General features: G+C 36.0%; 1 protein-coding gene across 4 annotated transcripts in view; it reads right to left on the reverse strand.

The window, feature by feature from the left end:
* lrp8 (low density lipoprotein receptor-related protein 8, apolipoprotein e receptor) overlaps positions 1–19,249 on the reverse strand; it is a 183,920-nt gene that overhangs the window by 18,088 nt on the left and 146,583 nt on the right. For all 4 annotated transcript variants that reach the window (XM_052559329.1, XM_052559327.1, XM_052559328.1 and 1 more), the window contains exons 8-13: positions 18,134–18,253; positions 17,753–17,878; positions 8,960–9,131; positions 4,243–4,470; positions 2,940–3,058; positions 1,968–2,107 (exon numbers count right to left, since the gene is read on the reverse strand). In XM_052559329.1, the coding sequence (XP_052415289.1) occupies positions 1,968–2,107; positions 2,940–3,058; positions 4,243–4,470; positions 8,960–9,131; positions 17,753–17,878; positions 18,134–18,253 (905 nt within the window). The remainder of the gene's footprint in view (positions 1–1,967; positions 2,108–2,939; positions 3,059–4,242; positions 4,471–8,959; positions 9,132–17,752; positions 17,879–18,133; positions 18,254–19,249) is intronic.

Below are 19,249 nucleotides of genomic sequence, written 5' to 3' on the forward strand. Positions count from 1 at the left end.
CAGGTGCTCCTGCTGGTGGCTGTTGATCAGTGGGACTCCTTAACCTGCACTAGACAGCATTCAAGTTCTGCCGCATTGCAGCTCTCATCTAACGCACGGGCCACGAAGGCACCATTTCTCATATAGATAACTGCTTTAATCTATGACACAAAAAACTGGCTTCTAACATCCAAGTCTGAAATGTGTACTCCTTGAGTGAGGGGAGCATCTTTATTAAAACCTTTCATCAAAGTCTTCGCTTCATTTGGGATGGAGCAAGTGTCCCTGTGGAACTGGATTGGTCTTGACATTTTCAGTGCTTCCTACTAACCAATAAAATTATGTGAAAGCTGGTGTGGAGATATTGGTCTGGTTTATGAGACAGGGCGATGTAAAGGTCACACATCGTCTGAAAAGGTGACAGGAAAATGGAGTAATTTTCTAATATGTAATTTGAGGTCTGCTGCATTGGAAGCTAATATGTGGTGTACAGTGCTGTCTTCTTTAAGACACTAAAATAATTCCCAAGCTCTCTGCCATACCATGTTTATTTACAGTAAAACAGTGGAATATTCTTTCAATTGAAAAGTTTTCTATTTTAATATACTTTAAAATGTCATTTATTTCTGTGATGGTACAGCTGAACTTTACTTAAGTCTTCAGTGGCACATGATTCTTCAGAAATCGTTCTAATATGCTGATTTGATGCTTAAGAACAATTTCTTCTTAAAAGCAATTTTGAATAAGGTTTAACATTTTTGTGAAATCCATGATACATGTTTTAAGAATGCTTTATTGAAAGGTCTTGATGAGCTGGACTCTGCCCCTCTACCCCATAACTTGCACAATATGTCCTAAAGCATATTCTATATTTATTTATTTACATTGTTATTTGCACTTCTGGTTAGATGCTGCTAACTGCATTTCATTGGTACTGTACTTGTACACTGCACAGTGACTATAATCTTGCATCTAATCTATAAATAATACTATTTAATACAATTATTATACTATTATTATTATCTCATTAACGCTTGGTTCTTCAGATAAGTGTATGTCCCTTGAAGATGTGGAGTATAAGGCACAAGCTGTACTGACGACTTTCATGGTGTTTCACTGAAAAATGAATGCCATATGGGTTTGGAATGACATAAAAGGTAAGATAATTATTAAAAAAAAGATATAGAAAAAAGGGAAATGGTAAAAAAAAATATTTAGTAGTTTTGATTTTCGTTACTTAATGTTTTTTGTTCACAGCTGTCAACTGCCATTAGGAAAAGTGTACTTGCAGAAAACTACATTTAATTTAATTTTGAGAAATTATCCAATTAAAAATAATGAACCAAAATAATGAGCTTACTGGAATTGACTCCTCCACCATATAATGCACAAAAGTTTCATACAGAAAGATTTGTATTCTTCTTTAAGCACATCTACAAAACATCCCTAAAGTTAGAGGGCAGTTTTTGGCTGCAGCTGTCCCCTACTGTTTTGCAACTTTTTCAGCAAAGTGGAGAACTTAAGGAATACTTTAGAACCAGCCTTAAGGATACTGCAGCAAAGTAGAGGTTAAATTCACATGTTCCCTGGACAAAAGTAAAAGAATGAAGAAAACACTGTTTCTAGGGTTTGGTCCCAGGGTTCCCTCTCACTGAGCTTGCTCATCAACTGGCCTGAAGAAGGCCATTAGGTGATCTATTGTTTGGGCTGGGTGCTGTCTCAAGCTCAAAGCTGCTAAAGGCTTTTTAAAAAGGCTTTTTAATTTGGTTTGTGTCATTGGCTAGTGTCAGATCCATACATCTCTTGGCAAGTGTTACTATCTCACAGTGAGACCCCTGTTCTCCAACTACACCCTGTGAGCAGAAACATGTTTATTTGTGCATTATGAAGCCAAATTGAGCGTAGGAAGTTCTTGCCAATGCAGATCCAACTGTGCCTGCATGAATGTGAATGGGTACCTCAGTAAATTATTTGATGAATTGGCTTACCTCAAAAAGAGTCAGGGCAAAGGGATGTCCAAGATGATCCATGGAGGACAGCAAAACTCTACGGTTGTCTCCATTTAGGTCCACGCTGGAGATCAGATGAAGCTTGGAATCCACCCAGTAGAGTCGTCTACTAGACAGATCTGGAAGAGGAAAGAACTTTTAATGGAAAATATAAGTAGCACTTTAATAATACAACAAATGCTTTTAATTTAACATGAGTGGTCAAAGGAAATGTAAAATAGTGGGAAGTACCTGACGGGATAATTTATATTTTATAGTGTATGATTTTTCATATTTCAAGTAAAAAAGTCAGTTGGAAATAAAATGGAAGGCACAATTGAAAAAAACAATCAATGACAAAAAAATGTAATAAAAATGTAACAACGCACTTCTAAATCTCACTGCTCTGCAAGGTTGCTTTTCCCATTATAAAAGTATTTTGCTTCTAAACAGACTTAGCAATTCTCAAATCCACCTTTTTTGCCAATATCTTTTTTTTTTTTATCCGTCTATCATAACTGCTTTTTCAAATGGTTTTCATGTTAAGCAAGCCAGAGAAATGATGGTGATATTGACAGCGTTACTTGAGCAATTCCATTTAGTTTTTCCCAAACTGACGGTTGATTGATGAGAAACAATGAAGGTGAATGATTCAAAGCCCTGTTGGCCACAGGAGGCTGCTCTTCATTATTAACACTCTTTCTTCTCCTCCTGCCTCACTTTTTCTGTTTTTTTTTCTCCTCTAGTATTTTGGTGGATGTCTCTTGTAATGATGGCAAACGCAGATCTCGTGTGTCTTGCTTTTCGGTATGATATGCTTTGTTTTGCTGTCTGCTGTTTCTCTTTTATCTTTTGTTGTCTTTTTTGCTATTCTCCAGTGTGTTTTTCTCTATTTTGTCTGTATTTGAAGACGTGAATACTTTTGATTTGAAGGGAAAAACTGTACTGCAAAACGTTCAAATGGTGTTTTACCGAGCGCAATCCCATTGGGCCACTCTATCCTCTCTGAAACCAGAACTTGTCGATCCACTCCGTTCATTCCAGCTTTTTCGATCTTAGCCAGCGTTCCCCAATCTGACCAGTACATGAACCTGAGGGGACCAAAACAAACAAAATGTTAAGCATAGAGAGATCTAGTGGTTCTCAACCTTTTTGAATCCATCATTTTTCCAGTTTGCTATTTACTGGACAAGGATTAAAGGGGAAGGTCACCCAGAATTGAAAATTCTGTCATCATTTACTCATCCTCATGTCATTCAAAACCTGTATGAGCTGCTTTTTTATGTTTAACATAAAAGAAGATATTTTGAAGATAGCTGGTAATCAAATATTTGGTGGTTGCCATTGACTTTCATAGTATTTTTTTTTTTTCCTATTTTAGAAGTCAGTGGCATCCACCAAATGTTCAACATAAGAAAGCAACTCATACAGGTTTGAAACGACATGAGGTTGAGTAAATGATGACAACAACATTTTTGGGGCAACTATCCCTTTAAAAATAAGTGTTATTTTATTATATTTTACTCCATTTCTACCCTGTAAAATATTTCAAAGATTCGTCCACTTTAAGTCATCTTTGAAGCTGAAAATCTGTGGAATACTGCATTTAATGTACTGCATTCAAGTACTTTAATTATCCAAAATTCCTATTAAATGTAGGGGCGGGTGATATAAAATTTTGTGAATGACTTTATTACAATTCTGCACAAATTTGCGGAGCTCTTGGGAGTTCCCTTTGTTTGGGCCTCGAAAGCTTCATGTTAACAAATAAAGCAGATGCAGTTAAGAGGAAAATTAGAAGGCTCCAATGGCCTTGAAACTTCAATGCTCATCACCTGTCAAAAATCAAGATGAATAAGTGAGAGTATGCTCATTAAAAAAATGTCAGTACATAGCTCTGGTTCAATAAGAGTGAAGTGGGCACTTTACCCACAGGCAACAATTAGCTGGTATGCCGACCAGCTTGAGACTCATTTGCATGTTTTTCATGCTCTTCTACTTCTGTAATATGGTGAAAAGACCCCTGAGGGGAAAGATTCATCATGATGAATGCCAGTAAAAGAAAATGATACATACAAAGTGAAGGAAACTTTGACCAGGCTTTCAAAAATCTTGGGGTGTTGTCACATATCATACAACGTACATCATATTTATGTTATTCATTATTATTTAATGCAATAGAGGGTTTAAAAAAAGACTGGATGGAGGAGGCTTAATACTTTCCCCAGGGTGTTGAGAACCATTTTTGGCTTGATTATAAATATTATCTCATTACCCTTGTCTTGGGTCAAGAGCGATGGCACGTGGTTCCCCGAGCTCTGTGTCGATCAACACCTTCCTTTTCTTGCCATCACCAGTCGCGACTGAGATCGTTTTGTCTCCAGAGTCAGTCCAGTAGATGTTCTTATGGACCCAGTCCACTGCTAAGCCCTCTGGGGAATGTAGCGCAGTGTCTATGAGCGTGATCTGCTGAGAAGCATCGCTGGCTTTGTTGATGTATGCACTGAAGAGGAACAAACACACTGTTTATCTACATCCAAAGCATTTAAGCAGATGTATCTATCTATTCATAAACAATCACTATATACTAGATGCATCCACCAGATTCATGGAGAATAAGCACAATATAAATAGCTGACACTCCCAGCTGCTGTTTACGTGCAAAGTAAGGCAACATCTGTATATTTCTCAGAGAACAATTATTGGACAAAATGGCTGTGACTTTTCCTGTCTCTTGAAAGATATAATGACATACAGTGAAGTAGATCTGATTGCTCTTTGAAGCCTGGTGAAATCTGATGCGACTGATCTTATGATCTAACTCTATACATGTGCAAACAATAACTTTGACAAATAGCTAATGCCAAAAATGTTGCCACAGACATTGTTGCAAATACAAACAAAAATCCAGTAACAATATTTTGTGTCTTTGGCTCATCTCCACCCCACGGTTTCATACTTCTTGAAATACTAACAAATTATGAACATAAAATATAGAAATAAAAGATAACATTTTATATGTAATCTTCGTAGATAGACTACTATTCAAAAGTTTGGGTCAGAATTTTTTGTTAAAGACATAAATACATGAAATTGATCAAAAAAGACAGTAAAGCATTTATAATGTTACAAATGTTATTTGCTTTTAACCGGTTGTTATCTAGGGATAACATACCTCGGAATGTCGCGACTGACCAATCAGAATCATGTGTAATAAAAGCCGAGAGCCGTGTAATATAAAACCTGGTAATTTTCCATTTGCAGTTACCTAGTGCCTTTAACAGATGCTGCTTCAACAGCCAACAACATGGGCCCATCTCTACTTTGAGACATTCATTTCAGAGAGGATCTTAAGTGAATCGCAAGGACACAGGCAATAGCAGTCATGGAACATTTCTCTTATGCTTTCATTGGCTTGAATAGGAGCTCTATTAATAGGAACAGGTCTCCTGGATCCTTTCAAACACTGATGATTCACAAATGATACAAAATAAGGATAAAAAATAAAGAGCTCTCCACTTAAACAGAAGTGACTAAACATGATGAGATTTGCAATATAATGTGACATCATCAGTACAGTGGCATTGGTTTTTATATTCATTATACTGACAATACAAAATAAACACATGACTACAGTCAGTTATAGACCGAGCCCATCAGCTACATGGCATGCATAAATTATAACATCATGACATCCCTGCATTTCAGCAAAAAATTCAGAAAAATGCTGAATGATGCGACACAATCACTGCCAATCACATGTTTCACTGAATTAATGTCTCTGTAGACAGGGCTATTTAAAGCAAAGCAACTAAATTAATATAATAATAATAATATATAATAGTAGTATTGATAAAATCTCCGGTTGCTTATCAATTGCTAAATCATGTCGAGTTACAACACTGTATTACAAGTTAAAGGGAGTCAAACATCTATCAAAGCCAAAACCGCATGGTGCTTTGTTCACACACCAGGATCAAACAATGATGTATTTGATCAACAAGAGCAACAAACTGTCTGTTTAATTGGCTGGGTTTGGGTTCCCTCTGACATCTTAATTACAGCAGAAGCCTTGCATCACATTAACCCTTTCGAGTCGATTAACGCATATATGCGTTTTGAGTCATTTTCACCTGATAACCCCGAAAAGAACTTAAATTACACTCTCAGTTTTAATCGTACAGATAAGAGCAATACATCAATCGAATCTGTAAAGGGTCTAGTTTTTTTTGGATACAGACATAAAAAACCTTTGTGCACTTATAAAATAAAGATAACAAACAAGGTGCGCTGTCTACAGTCTTTGTCTCCGCTGATCGTCATGTACAAACATTTCATTAAAATGAACTGTAACTCCGTGAATACTCAACGAAGAGACATGAGAGAGATATCTATAGAAAGCCTGGAATGTCTACTTTTAAACTAAACAAGTGCTGCCGAAAACAAATATTCTGAGATAAAGTAATCCATATGAAAACAACGCGATGTCTATTTTTCATATCTCCGCTCATTATATTTAATGTGACCACGCCCCCGCGCTGAACGCGCTATTCAGATTCAAACTGAAGCGCGCGGCTTGAATACGCCCACACAGAAGAAAAAGCAGCCAGACTATTCTTCAAGTTTTTATTTTATTTTACTGTTTGCTTCGCGATGAGAGGACTAAGACATAATTCACCCCAAAAAGATGTGATGTGGTTGAGGATTTGAGAAATGGATTTCCTCAGAAAAAAGAATGAAGCACTTTATTCAGCAGAGATCATAAACAGAGTAAGTCTCTCTTTATTTATTTGTACTAGTTTTCACATAACGTGTAAACATTTTACTAGTTAGACTTTTTCCAAATACTTTTTCCAAACTATAATTCCTGACTAAATGTATAATCAAGTGAAACATTATGAAGTTTCAATAACAATATACAATACTATACCATTCAAAAGCTTGATGTAAATAATATAAATGTGACAAATAGAGATAACTCTAACAAATGTAAAAACAATGCAGTTCTTTCGATTTATTCCCCCTAAAAAAACCTGAAAAATATTATCAGCTCTTTTCAACATTAATAATAATAATAATAATAATGATAATAAATGGGGTTTATTTGGTAGAAAATAAGATTGTTAAAAGGATTTCTGAAGGATTGTGTGACTAGAGAAAGGATGCCAAAAAATTTGAAAGTCAGCTTTGATTGTTCCTAATAAACTGTTTAACTGCTCCCCCAAGTGGATATTAAATTATGTTGTGGGATAATTAAATATATTCTTAATAAACTACAAACATAAAATTATATACTTTTATTTTGTTCTCTTTCTTGTAAGTCCTCCCTCACAGTGGCACAGTTGAATGAGAGGCTCATTATGCAGCTCATTATGCAGGCCTTTGTCTTCTCAGGTGTAAATCACAATGATATTCATGGTAGTTGACGCCTACTCGCATATGACTTTTACCAACAAAAAGTGTTTTAGAAAATTTAAATCAATATATTGTTTTCTGTGAGTGAGTAAACAAGATGATTTTCACATCATTCAGAAAGAAAAATTCTAGGCTACAAGCTCCAGTTCTCAACTTTTCCGGCAACCAATTTTATGTATGTGTTTTATTCCCTTATTCAAGTGATTTAACATTTTTAGTTTTTCACTAACCATGCATAACATTTTTTTTCTCAAAAATACAATCATGTACATGCATGGGTTTCACATATTATTATAGCCCAGTTTTTGCTGATTACAGTGATATTAGACTTTACCCATTTAGATATTTATAAGAAACTGAAAAAAACACAAATGTCAGGGCATGACAAAACTTCTCAAGGCCCCAAAAATACCCTTAGACTCCAGAGGGTTAACCCAAAATGATGTTAATTGAAATTAATCAAAGCAATAAACCCAACATTAATCTATAAACCTTTTCGCTGAAAGAGAGGTTTTGACCTCTCATGCTAGAGAACCACTATGTAAACAAAACAGATCTATAACCACTAAACACTTACAATACAGACATGCCAGTTTCAAGCAAACCTAAGTGTAGATAACCCATTAATAGCCCTTAAACTGATATAGAGGTTTCAGCTGTCACATGACATCTACACCGACTTCACTCTCTCTGTCAGGGAGCACACACGTAAATTAAACTCCCTCCAGACAAGCAGAAGTATTTCCATTCTTCTGAGTGCTCATCTGAGGGGTTTATAAAGTGATAATGAACTGTCGTACGTCGTTCTTACACAAGCCCTCCTGAGGTGAGTGGGCATGAGTAATGGGACGCATTATTATTGGAGGTAAATTATGGGAAGCATATGGTGCGGTTGAAATGATTTAGAGATGGTCCTAGAGGCTGATGTGACTCAGAGTGATTCAGGAAGTGAGGTGTAGACCATCGCATGACGGGCCAGCACGCACACTGGGACAGTAAAGGACAAATGTTGGTCAAGTTTTCCAGCTGATAATGTAACACAGGCAGGCTATGCGACAAGCTGCTGTCCGACTGATTACTTTGTTAATCGGCTGGTAGCGCTTATTCAAGACAAATGTCCTGAAATGAGGACAAAAATATCTAAGAAAGTCTCTTGGTAGGCATGGAGTGATGGGTGGGGAAACTGAAGGAATTCAAGATATATTCCTTTCAAAATAAGTTTTATCAATTTTTCACATGTTGTGAGGATGTCTATGTCAGTCTATCAACCCTCTATCACTTATTAGACCAAGTAAACCCGAGAAAAATCTGTGAAATATGCATGGAAGTAATTTCCTTCACATGTCTCAATCCGTGATGCTTGTTGCTGTGAGAACATTTCCAGCAGGTCTATGGCAGCTGTTCTCATGCATTTAATATCTGAGAGGAGGCAGGAGAGGTTCTCAAAAGAGGGTCTCAACACTGCACCGTCTCCTCCTACCAAAGCGTTGAGCACTAATTGAAAAGGATCCTTCTTAAACAAAGATTAAATAGCTGTCAAGTTTGAGAAATGGAACATGCTGTAATGTTGTGTATACCTGAAGATCTTGCGATGGTAGAGGTCACACCAGTACATCTTGTTGGTGCTCACGTCCACATCTAGTGCCACAGCGTTCTTCAGGGTGGGCACTACCTGAGTATAGTCCTTCTTCACCAGGTTAATGCGCAGAATCTCATGTCGGTTAGTAAACATAAGATATGGGCTTTTACCTAGGAGGAGAAAAGAAAAAGTTCATCAGCTCACTAGTTATCTTGGGATCCAATCAATATTAGTCCATTTTGAGATAATAAACATCAGAAAAATCATTAAAAACAGGACAAAGAAGTCCAAATGAGATTTCTTCAACTTTGTTTTATAAAATTGTTTTAATTCACCCTTATTCAAAAACAGACCCCAGAATCTCACATGCATCTCCTTCGGTTTGAGAAATCACATTTATGGGATATAATTATTTAAGATAAATAAATAAATGTAGACCTGAAAAAAAAAAAACAAATATAAACTTTTGGGACCAGATTTATTAACATCTTAGAAAATCTTAAGTGTTAAAATAGTAGTGCAGTTTATTCGCACCATGAAGAATTAGTGCAGAAAATGCATGGACAGTTATTATTGCACCTGATCTTACTGAATATGAATTTGTAAGTGTTTTGCTTTCAGATGGAATATTTATGGGAGAAGAGTTTTAAAATTAATCACGCAACGCAATTTACTAATGTTTGCTCTTGTCAATTTACTGGTATTTTAGCCATTTGCTAATTTGCCCTGTTTAGTGAATCTGGGTCTAAATAAAATAAAAATGCTTCTCACACTCGTAAAACTAAATTATCTGAAGTATGCCATTCATGTTCATTTCATAGCTCTATACTCTTACTGTATGCTAACAATTGTTTAATTTGTTTTTGTTTTTCTTCTAAGGAATTTGATTATGAACCTCTAGGACAAAGTTGAAATGAAAATAAATTGCTGAGAATAATTTCAGTCCAACACGCAATCTACCAACACACCAGCTGACAACACGACTGTGTTTGTGTTGGATTCCACTGTTATAAGTGCGTATATGTGCTACCGGGAAAAGGTAAAAAAAAAAAAAAAAAAAACACTAAACCTCAAATGATTAAAATGCTCCCAGAGGAGAGGAATATTTTATCATTTAAATGATTACACTTGCCTGAATGCAAATGTTGTGAGAAAGTAGCTAAAGAGAGCTGGCACTTCAAGTACTGCCATAAAAAAACTGCAGCCTTCTCAGATGAGTAAACAAATTAGTGCATATTTTATTTAAACAAGCATAGTGGCTGATTTACTGCACTCATACTATTTATTAATTAGAAAGGCACAAAAAAATAACCATATGACTCGCACAAGTGAACCCATTTGTGTGCATAAAATCACTGACTTAATTTTTCTTATTGCTTATTTAATTTGCAGAACAGAAGCACTTATTTGTGTGCCTAAATATAAACTGCAGCATTCATTTACACACAAATGCTGTGTGTAAAGTGCACCTGCAGACCATGTGATTCAGGTTTCCGGGTTAGTGACATGTGGCTGAAGTGGGTTTGAGAGTTTCCAGCTATTTACCCTGCACTGAGGCGTGTATGGAGATGAGTGTGTGTACTGTTGGGGAGCTTAGTCACTGCCATTTGGTGCTCAGTCATGCCAACACAGAATATCACTGACCCTATTAGTTTATCCTCTATGTAGCAGCAAGGGCACTCTCCCTATTTCTGAGTCACTTGGTTCCCTCCAGCTCCCCCTTCAAACCTACTTGATATGGGTGTAATTCATTTTCATCTCGTCACCTGCTCACATCACATTAACGCTACCATCCTGAGGAAAAATCTGTTCTCCCAACCCTCATTGTACCCTTCCTATGCCCTCTATTATACTTTCATTCAGCTTTTCATCTTTAATAAGCTCGTCGCATCCAGACATCGCACGATTTGTATTGCTGTAGAGGATATAATGTGATTGTCTCACAATCTGGCTTCTTCTCAACAGTGATAGTGAGTTGCATGCCAGAAGCAACTAGAAGTAATTTTTTAAAGGTATTATATAAAAAAAAAAGTGAACACTTGTTTTTATTAAATTCATGCTACATACAGAACAACACAGCTAGAAAAATAAATCTTATCTTTATACAGATGAGTTTTGATGAAATGTAGCAACTACCAATGAGAATGCAGAGTGTAATTGTGGAATGTGCTACAGACCCGGCCTGGTTGTTAGATGGACTATAATCTGGTAAGGTCATGGTATAGTATAATTTAATATAATATAATAATATAATATAATATAATATAATATAATATAATATAATATAATATAATATAATATAATATAATATAATATAATATAATATAATATAAATACATTTTGTGCTCAGATGTTTGGGGTCAGTAAAATGTTTTAAATGTTTTAAAAGTAGGCGAAAGAAGGACTGCATCTTTTTGAAATAACTGTTCTCTATTTAAATATATTTTAAAATGTAATTCATTTCTCTGATTGCAAAGCTTAATTTTCTGCATCCATTACTCCAGTCTCGTCACAAGATCCTCTTCAAAACATTTCAATTTGGTCATTTTGTCATCAAGACAAAAATATGATCAATGTTGATATCACAAATTCAGCTTTTATATAAGATATTACTTTTTTGTAACATTATGAATGCATTTACCTCCACTTTCAATCAATTCAATAATGTTTCCTTTCTGAATTAAAGAGTTTACTTTAAAAAAAAGAATAATAATAATACAAATACTGACCTCAACACTTTCAACAGTAATTGTAAAGAAACAAATACCGGAGTTCACAGAGAATTATTGTTTTTTTTAACTGTCCTATCAGAAAAAGCTTCCTTCATAAGACTGTATGATCTACGGATGCCAAGTGTTAAAGACAAATAAATTACAAAAAGAGTGCAAAAATATATAAAAGTGCAGGGGGTGAAGCAGAGAGAGATATTGAGCGAGCATAATGAGGATCAGGTGCTGCGTGGTCAGGTTTGGCCGGGATATAGAGAAGATGAGCAGAGCTAATGGATGAGATCTCTTTTCTCTTTCTTCCTGCCTCCCTCTTTCATACTTGATCTGGTCTAAGCCAAATACTGGTATTCCTGAGGCGCTGAGCAATGCTTGTGAGTTGGACAGGTGGGTGGAGAGCCCATCCAGATTGTGTAGGAGAGAGAGAGAGAGAGCACTTCCTGCTGCACTTCAGAAAGCCCTCATGGACCACTGTATCGTCAGCAAATATTTTTCATTTCCAACAAGAGTACGGATTCAATCATTCTTACCCATCTGCTGGAATTATCAATCTTAGAAAGAGAGGGTGAGAAAGAGAGAGAGATACAGAGAGAGCAATGTCACTTCCAGCTTTAGCTGAGCTGCATTACATTTACATAAAGTAGCATGCTGACCATCTTTGGTGTCATGACAACTACTTTTGAGAAACGCATAAATCAGCATTTTCTCAGATGGCCATATGTTCTCGAAGCATCTTCATCCTGAAGGTGAAGCATCGCTGACTAAAGGGTTTTTTAAGCAAAAGGACAGGATCTCTTAAACTGCCTTGATCCTTTATTACAAAGAACTTACAAAACATGTTACTGTACTCCTTAAAACGTGCTGAAGTGTCAAGAATCAAGTATATCCTGTGTCCTAACTACAGTACATAAATTAATTGTAAAAAAAAAAAAAAAAATTCAATTTATTGAATTACTGTGCCACTAGCTGTATCAAACAGAACTACAACAAATAATGTTACTTAAAAGTAACAATGAATATTAACATTATGTATATTAACTGAACTAAATTGTTTTTGTTAATACTGTAATAATAATAATAATAATATATATTATAATTATTATATACAATATAATTAACCATGCATGCATTGCTGTTTTTCATATTAGTACTACTACTTAAAATAACTAATACTATTTTATACAATATAACACAAAATTAACCATGTGAATTATACATATTTATTGTTCTTTTTGTTGTTATTAATAATAATAAAAATAATAACAACAACAACTACTACTAGTATTACTATTCTTTATTACAATAAATATTCAAAATGCACATAGATTTTTAATTGTTGCTAATAATTAAATAATCCAGTGCATTTATTATTGTGTCAAAATGTAGAAAATGAAATGAATAAGTTCTTAATATCAGTTATCAGAAAATAATCTGCATTGCCATCGGTCATAAAAAAACCCATACTGGTTAAACTAGTCACAAAAATGAATTCTGCAGATACTGGCAGAGTTTCTGTTCTAATCAAGGCATTTCCTGTCATGTTTTTACTTTAATAATAAAAGAAGTATTATAACATAAAAAAGGCAACCTCAAAAACAGTTGCCTTACAATATGTTTTTCCCAAGGCCACAGTGGCGACAATAAGTCGAGGACTGTCCAGTTTATGGTTCAAACTTATTGAAGATCCACAATTATCCTTTTATGATGTACCATCATATCATTCATGCTTTTGATGAACAGCTGGTCTCAGCCCTCCAAACACACTGTGCTTCTTCCAAGACATCAAGACCGTCGCCGCTGCCTTTGAGCTTCCCTCTCGATGTTTACTGCAATTCTCCACTGTGCTTCACTTCTGCAACCATTTCATCCAATAATATCCCTCAGCCGCTCACAATGGCAGCTCAGAAAATAAACGCAAGCCATCAGTCCCAAAGACACACAACACAACACATCCAAAGACGTATTTGATTTCCTCCACAAGCTGTTCCACACCGCAGACTGGCTGTCTGTCCCAGTGTGCAGAGCACAGACAGCATGACACCGTTTCATCAATTCCTAGAGTCTTATATAGGAAGCGAGGTGACGGAAAACAGTTGGGAGTGAAAGCATGAAGATAATTAAATGATGCATGTGGGGGTGCTACATCTTGACTGACAAGTAACAGTGAAAAAAAAGGAGACAGACATACATTTTTTTTTAAGTGTCTGCGGTTATGCCAGTGCCACTCATTTCCCATAACCCCCTCGATCATGTCACTCAGCTGAGTCTCACATTAAGGCCAAATTACACGGCTCAGATTTACTCTCAACAGGTGAGTGACCTCACACTTATAATGACAGTATGTGACAGGCCTATCAGAGAGCTGGAAGCACATAACACAGGGTTCCCACACTTTCTCTATCACTTCTCCTGTCATTCAAATTTTACAGATATGGATTCAAACAGCCAATATTTTAGAGCTGCAAATAGTTAGAAAAAAAGCTATTTGTTACAGTAATTTTTATGACTTTAAGATTTTAATCAATTCCATGCCTTTTCCAGCATCCCTAATTTCAAAAGCTAATAACATGTATTAATAACATGTACCGTATTTTTTGGACTATAAGTCGCACCTGAGTATAGGTCGCATCAGTCCAAAAAAACGTCATGATGAGGAAAAAAACATATATAAGTTGCACTGGACTATAAGTCACATTTATTTAGAACCAAGAGAAAACATTAACGTCTCCAGCCACGAGAGGGCGCTCTATGTTTTCAGTGTAGACTACAGGAGCACTGAGCAGCATAGAGCGCCCTCTCGCGGCTGGAGACGGTAATGTTTCCTATTGGTTAATTTCTCTTGGTTCATTTCTTTCAGTTCATGTCAAATTAATTTTGATAAATAAGTCACACCTGACTATAAGTTGCAGGACCAGCAAGACTATGAAAAAAAGTGCGACTTATAGTCCGGAAAATACGGTATTTTAAAAAAAGATCAACCACAATAAACAGGTCTTGTAATAGGAACATCAGTAGATTTTTCTTTTTTATTAATGTGCAAAGTTGCTTAATTGCCTGATAACTGTAAACATACAGGTATAGTACTGTAAAAAGCCCCCCCCCCCCTTTCATATTTGTCACACTTAAAAGATTCTGATCATTAAACAACATTTTAATATTACACAGACAATGCAAGTCAATACAAAATGTGGTTTTGAAGTGATGATTTCATTTATTAAGGGAAAACTGTCCAAAACTACCTGGCCCTATGTGGAAAATTAATTGACCCCTCCTGTTAAATTATGAAAGAACCGTGTATTAAATTTCACTAGTCACACCCAGGCAGGTGATTACTGCCTGAACTCTTGAATCAAGAAATCACTTAAATAGAACCTGTCTGACAAAGTGAAGCAACACCATGCCCGCAATCTAAAGGAAATCAAGAACAGATGAGAATAAAATAGCTGACATGTATTAGTCTGGAAAGGCTTATAAAGCCTTTTCTAAGGCTTTGGGACTGCAGCGAGCCAAGGTCAGAGCCATTATCCACACATGGAGAAAACTTGGAACAGTGGTGAACCTTCACAGGAGTGGCTGGCCAACCAAAATTACTCAACGGTCATAAAAGAACCCAGAACAACATCTAGGTCAGTGTTCATGATTCAACAATAAGAAAGAGATCGGGCAAAAACAGAATCCGGTGGAGAGCTCCAAGGTAAAAGCCACTGCTGACCTCAAAGTACACAAAGGCTCGTCTCACATTTGCCAAAAAATATCTTGATTATACCCAAGACTTTTGGGAAAATACTCTATGGACTGATGAGACAAAAGCTTTTTGTAAGGTGTGTGTCCCATTACATCTGGCATAAAACCGACACAGCATTTCATAAAAAGAATATCATACCAACAGTCAAACATGGTGGTGGTAGTGTGATGGTCTTCAGGACCTGGATGACCTGCCATAATTGATGGAACCATGCATTCTGCACTCATTGAGAAAATCCTCAAGGAGAATGTCCGACTGTCAGTTTGTGACCTCAAGCTCAAGTGCACTTGGGTTCTGCAGCAGGACAATGATCCCAAACACACCAGCAAGTCCACCTCTGAATGGCTCAAGAAAAACAAAATTAAGGTTTTGAAGTGGCCAAGTCAAAGTCTGGACTTAAATCTGATTGAAATGCTGTGGCATGACCTTAAACAGTCCTTTCATGCTCGAAAACCCTCCAATGTGGCTGAATTAAAACAACTCTGCAAAGAGTGGGCCAAAATTCATCCGCAGCGATGTGAAAGACTCATTGCCAGCTATTGCAAATAAAGTTCACTCAAATTTAATTCGCATCATCCTTGACTTTTCATTAAAAACCTTATGACTTACTTTTCTTCGAAACATAAAAGATGATATTTTGAATATTTTTATTTGTCCTTTCAGAGGAAGTCAAAACATCTATTATTACCAGTATTCCTCAAAATGTGTAGATGACTCATGAATAGAAGAATAAATGGCAGAATTATTTAATTTGGTGCTGAGGCTGACACGTATACAAATAATGAGTGGCCTGTGTCTCTACTGCATTCATCGGATTTGCCTTTCATTTATAATATCGGTCTCCTCTAATCTAAACACACTGATTATGCTAATTCAGATGTAACAGAATATTTAATTGAAACATTGCATGCAGTATTAAGCAACGATGCTCACTTACGAAAGGTGCTTTATGTGTTGTTCTGTTTGTTTTTGGCTGAATAAATGTAAACCCCCCCGAATGTGAAGTCTTACTAACAGGGTCACTGAACACTCTCTGGAATCTCTATTCATATCACAAGTCATTATAGCTCATACTGGCACCCAAAGGTCATATTTGCAGTTACTGTTGTGTCTGAAAAATGGTTTTCATGCCCAGAAAACCAGTCTGTGAACACAGCATAGGAAAACGCACCTCCCTCTTATCTTTAATGTGCCTCGGCCTGATATGCTTATGAAATGGAACAAAAAAAGTTATTTATTTTACATTTTGAAAGATAGACCTGTGGCAATAACATCAAGCTATTAAAATGATTTAATTGCTTTTTCTTTTTTTTTTCCTCTTATGATTTTAGTGTGAAAAACCATACAAAGATAGAAACTATCTATTTTTTTTTTTTACCTCGGATAAAAACACACACAATGCACTATATAGAGTACACTATCTTGCTTTGCACTAAGATTCAATCAATCTTGAAACGGACCACACAAACTTAAAAAGCTATATCAGACCTGAACACAATACCAACAGAATGCAATTTCCTAAAGAGTGAAATCGCTAAGTTTTCAGTATGCTCTTTAGCCCGAGGGAACGGTTTTGTTCGCCAGCTTTACACACTGCACTTAATGACAGTGTTTCTCCAGCTGTCATCCAGCCTATCGGGAGTGCTGGAAATGCACTCAAGTTTTACGCAGGCTGGTCAGGCAAATGAAGGACAATAAAGATGAGCATCATTAGGTACACAAAACCCTCACGATTCCAAAGCATGCGATGCCGCAGCAATCCCAATCTTCTTCATTAAACAAACAAGTAGCCAGCAGAAAAAAAAAACCCTCACGGTCTCCCTCACTTGTCAAATACAAAGAATCTTCAAGAAAAATACTGTCCTCCAATACCACTCTAGTGAATAGATGATGCAATTTTTGACAGCATTTTATTTCGCTTTTTTTTTTGTTTTTTTTTTTAAAGGTCTGTGTTGTATTTATTTGTATTTATCTATCTGTATTTATTATAAAAAAATGTTTTATCATAAATAAAATATTATAATTTAATATTATTAATTGAATTATTATTATTTTTATTTTTTTTTACTTTTTAAATGGTACCACTATTTGTTTTATTGGTTTTGGAAATATTTGGAACTTCAAGATAAGAAACAACGAATTGACAAAAAAAATTATAATAATAATAAAAAATAATAAATGCTTAACTCTATTATGGAGAGTCTCTGAATTGTTATTATTTTTTAATCACTGGTGTGATGTCCCCCACCATTAGTATGTACAACAAAAAAGGTAAATTTTGAACAGTGATGGATGGAGATGCTGGTGTGGCGTATCTTACCCACTGCTTTACACGTCTTGGTAACCGGGTCCATCTCGTAACCCTCGTAGCATTCACATTTGTAGTCGCCTTTGAGGTTGACACATATTTGACTGCAGACATCAGGGTTCTCGCATTCGTCTATGTCTGGAGAGGACCATCAGAAAAGCATTAGAAACAGAGCAGGGATACACAGAGAGCAGAGGCTTTTGTAGCGCAGTGTCCACAGACAATATAAATGATGCTTGCAACACCATCTGGGGATTTGTCTACTATCAATTTCAAAGCGATGGTGCTGAGAGTAAACAAATCATAGATGTTCACAATGCCCGTACAACAGTGGGTACAATATAGCATTGCATAGAATCATAATGTTTGTATATGACATAATATATGTGTTACCTCCACAAGTCTTCTTGTCAAGGAGCTTGTAGCCCGAGGGACATTCACACTCATAGCCGATCTGACGGTCTTTACATATGTGAGAGCAGCCGCCATTGTTGATGGCACATTCATTCAGACCTATGACAGAAAAAAATAACAAGAAAGGTGGTGTCAAAGGTCAACGTGCCCAGCAGGAATTGGACGGTATGTGCCCACTGCAACCTTACACCAGCTGACAACATACTGCTTCTTTCTCATTTTCTAGGTTTAGCCTCAAGACTTTATGAGAAATTGATGAGGTGAGTGCCGTCAAACTGAAAGACCTGCCTTAAATGCTTGAAAAAAATGCAGTGGATCATGGGAGGAAACTGCTTGTGTGTGGCACGCTGTGAGAGAGAGAGAGTGTCACCAGCATTGCGTTCGATAAATCTCTGAGTAACTAAAACATTTTGGCATTGGCCGATGGCTCCCTCAAATACAGATGACAGTCAGAATACACATACATCACTCTTTTTTATCATCTCTACAGTATGTCTGCTCTTTCTGACCCTAATAAAAAGCAACAAAATGTTGTCATTAGCACAATTACCGCAGCAGAAGAAAAGATGGAACACTCACTCTTATAGAATATTTTACTGAACTTTATTTGTGTAAAACTAGTAACATTTCAGCCATTGTTATGGCCTTCATTTTTCAATTTTTTCTTCAAGAGTGAGAGAGTTGCACCTTTTCTTCCAACTGAGATGAACTCTTTACTTGGTTTAAACATCTCTTTTTAACGTTTATTACAATAATTACCACAGGAAAACTTGACCATCTTGTGTCATTAACCCATTTAGGACTAACAGAGACTTTCAGCTTGAAACTTTCAAAACATAGTCCACAAATGTCATTCAGACATTTGTCACGTTCAGTTACAAATTGTGGCTATCAATGATTATGAATAAGGATTATCACTTGGGATACAATGGCATTCATGTGACACAGGTTTGAATCTTAAATCAATACTGTATAATACCATTAAGTATAATTAACTAACAATAACACTGATAATAACATTATTATTAATAATAATAATAATAATGCTAAATAATATAAATATAAAGCAAAAAAAACTATTATTTCATTTATTAT

This window comes from Carassius gibelio, chromosome B6, assembly GCF_023724105.1.
Source record: "Carassius gibelio isolate Cgi1373 ecotype wild population from Czech Republic chromosome B6, carGib1.2-hapl.c, whole genome shotgun sequence".
Lineage (NCBI taxonomy): Eukaryota > Metazoa > Chordata > Actinopteri > Cypriniformes > Cyprinidae > Carassius > Carassius gibelio.